The sequence below is a fragment of the Aplysia californica genome, unplaced genomic scaffold (assembly GCF_000002075.1).
Source record: "Aplysia californica isolate F4 #8 unplaced genomic scaffold, AplCal3.0 scaffold00977, whole genome shotgun sequence".
Lineage (NCBI taxonomy): Eukaryota > Metazoa > Mollusca > Gastropoda > Aplysiida > Aplysiidae > Aplysia > Aplysia californica.
In genome coordinates this window covers 120318-123439 of record NW_004798247.1, presented here as the reverse complement: position 1 = coordinate 123439, position 3122 = coordinate 120318, and the positions used below count along the sequence as shown (strand labels likewise).

At 39.6% G+C, this 3122-nt stretch overlaps 1 protein-coding gene across 1 annotated transcript in view; it reads right to left on the bottom strand.

Moving 5' to 3' along the window:
• LOC101863147 (multidrug resistance-associated protein 1) overlaps positions 1-3122 on the bottom strand; it is a gene marked incomplete in the record, with an annotated part of 40846 nt that overhangs the window by 26904 nt on the left and 10820 nt on the right. Inside the window, 2 exon segments of the mRNA XM_035973061.1 lie at positions 660-741; positions 2526-2762. Of these exon segments, the coding sequence (XP_035828954.1) occupies positions 660-741; positions 2526-2762 (319 nt within the window).

The window sequence follows — 3122 nt, the reverse complement described above, 5'->3', positions numbered from 1 at the left end:
CTCTCTCTGTGGGTGTGCATGTGTATTAGTATGTGTACATATGTGTATGAGTATGTGTACGAGTATGTGCATATGTGTATGTATGTGTGTGTGCGTGTGTGTGAGTGTGTGTGTGTGTGTGTGTGTGTGTGTGTGTGTGTGTGTCAAATAATAGAAGTTAAGATCTTCTGCATGCACGGCGTCAAGGTAAAACATTATTCTCCAAAACTTCTACATAAATACAAATCGCGACTTCAGTACTTTTTTGGGGGTCCTATCTCCATTTTTAATAACAGTGAAAACAGTTCATAACAAAGAGTGAGCTACAGAAGAAGTCACATTTTCAATGGGTTTTTTAAAGTAGAGGTTTAACGGCGCTCGCAACTACATAAGGTCATATGAGCGCCAAAAGATTAGTGGTGTTACAAGAGAGTAACAAACCTAATAAAGAAGAAGGGGAGATAAGGACGATATATGTTTTGTAGGAAAGAAGAAGCAAACCACCCCAGAGCACCCGCCAACCACCCACATCTCCATTTTTAATAGCAGTGAAAACAGTTCAAACCAAAGAGTAAGCTGAAGAAGAAGTCACATTTTCAATGTTTAAAAAAATGGAGATTTGATAAGAAAGCGCTGAGGTCGCGACATTGTATCATCAGGACGGTAACTATTATTTTTACCTCCCTCGGGGTTTGCTCCAACATAGTTGTCCAAATCTTCTCCGTACAGAAATTTGTTGATTCGTTTTAAGGACACCATTGCCTAAAAAAAAAGTAAAGGAAAAAAAAACTACATGAAGACTACAGAAGAAAAACGACGGTAGTCACAAACTGAAAATCGTGAGGGTACCAAATTTGAACGCTTGTTGACTCATAATTGTATTTCTGTTCCAACTGTTGGTTGATTATTGTCGTTAGATTTCCCATTCAACAACACTTAAACTATAAACCACCAGTCAAACAAAGATGAAGTTATGAGTCCACAAGCTTTTAAAATTGGCACCCTCACAATTTCCAGTTTGTGACTACCGTTGTTTTTCCTCTGTGCTCTTCACATAATAAGAATATCAATGATGTAGTGAGTCTATAAAGAACCTTTATGGGTACCATTTTCCCCTTCCTTTTCTTTCTCTTCTTCAAAATTTACCCCTACCTAAATCCCTGACCCCCCTCTCTCTCCCTCTCTCCTCCTGTCTCTCTCTCTGTCTCTCTGTCTCTCTGTCTCTCTGTCTCTCTCTCTGTCTCTCTCTCTCTCTCTCGCTCTCTCTCTCTCTCTCTCTCTCTCTCTCTCTCTCTTGCTAACTCTACCCTTCTCCCCCCTCTCCCCCTCTCCCCATCTACCTCTTTCTTTCATGATCTCTCTCTTTTTAGAAAAGAAAGTTTTGCAATTGGTCGCATTTAAGGACAAGCGGGCTGACCCAGATTTCGGGGGTTTCCAGAAGTTTTGACCTAAGCCAAAAGTGGGCATTCCTCTACCGATAGGAGAAGTTTGATTTCATAGGTGTGTATATTCGTTTGGTTATAGAGAAAACTTTTAAAAGAAACAGAACGAGGAGCAAAAACTTTACCTTCGATTTGCTCAAAACAGCAGTTTTCGGGACAGCCCCCTTGTGTTTAAAAGCGACCAATTGTTCTAACCCCTCTCCCCTAAATAAACAAAATAATAGACAACCAAACAAAAAAAAAAAAAAAAACAGCAACAAAAAATGTGATGCAGCGTGGTGGAATCAGGCTCTCGTCAATATTTGGGCATGTAGAGTTATTGGTATCATCTTAAAGCTTGTTCTCTTGTCTTTATTAGGATGAAAAAAACATCAATTTATCTTGAATAGAAGTCGAGATATTTGCCATTGAAGGAGATAGAGGTTTTCAGAGGAAAAGTTAGTGAGAAAATGGCCGCCAAAGATTAGTTATTTCCATAGCTTAAGAGTCCATGGTAACTGAAAACTTCCTTTTTTGTGTGCCTATAATTAACGTTTTTCAGGCAAATCCACACAGAAATGAGTTCTTTAATGGGCATGAAAGGTATTGAGCCAAAAACAAATTCACAAACCTGCGGAAAAATGCAGGTGTCTTCACTTTGATTATTTTGACGAAAGCCTGATTCCACCACACTGCCTCACAAATAAATCCACAAAGGGCATTTTAGTTTAGTATAGGGTTTTACGGCGCTCCCAACTACATAAGGTCATATGACGGCGCCAAACACAAGTTGGTTGCATTCGCAACAGTTCACTGCACGGTTAGTCAACTGTTAGACTTTAAAATGTTAAATTATTAACATTCGGTGTAAATATATTTTCAATTTAAAACAACTCTTATAAATAACAATACAATTTTTTAACAATATTGTTTCATTTCATAATTTCCCATGAAGGCCAATGGCCTTCATAAAATGTGGGTGGTTGGCGGGCGCTCTGGTGTGGTTTGCTTCTTCTTTCCTATCAAATATCTATCGTCCTTGTCTCCCCTTCTTCTTTTTTATGTTTGTTACTCTCTTGTAACACCTCTAATCTTCTGGCGCTCATATGACCTTATGCAGTTGCGAGCGCCGCAAAACCCTCTACTAAAACTAAAACTTCCTAAAATCCAAGATTCTGTTGGGACCAACGACGGAAAAAGGGCAGACAAACTCGCCATGACGGTGCCAGTGATGATGTTGGTGATGATGACAAAGGGCATCCTCATGATGTCAAAGTAGGTCAAGGACACGAACACGGTGGCCGGGTCAAGGTGGCTGTCGTCAGAGATCAGGATGTAGCAGGCGAAGGTGGCCAGGGTAATCTGCGAGCAGAGGTCATTATCATCATCATCATCGTCATCGTCGTCATCATCATCATCGTAATCGTCGTCATCATGATCATCATCATCATGATCATCATCGTCGTCGTCGTCGTCATTGTCATTGTCAGTCATTGTCATTGTCAGTCATTGTCATTGTCATCATGATATCATGATCATCATCATCATCATCATCATCATCATCATCATCATCATCATCATCATCATCATCATCATCATGATCATCATGATCATGATCATGATCATGATCATCATCATCATCATCATCATCATCATCATCATCATCATCATCATCATCATCATCATCATCATCATCATCATCATCATCATCATCATCATCAT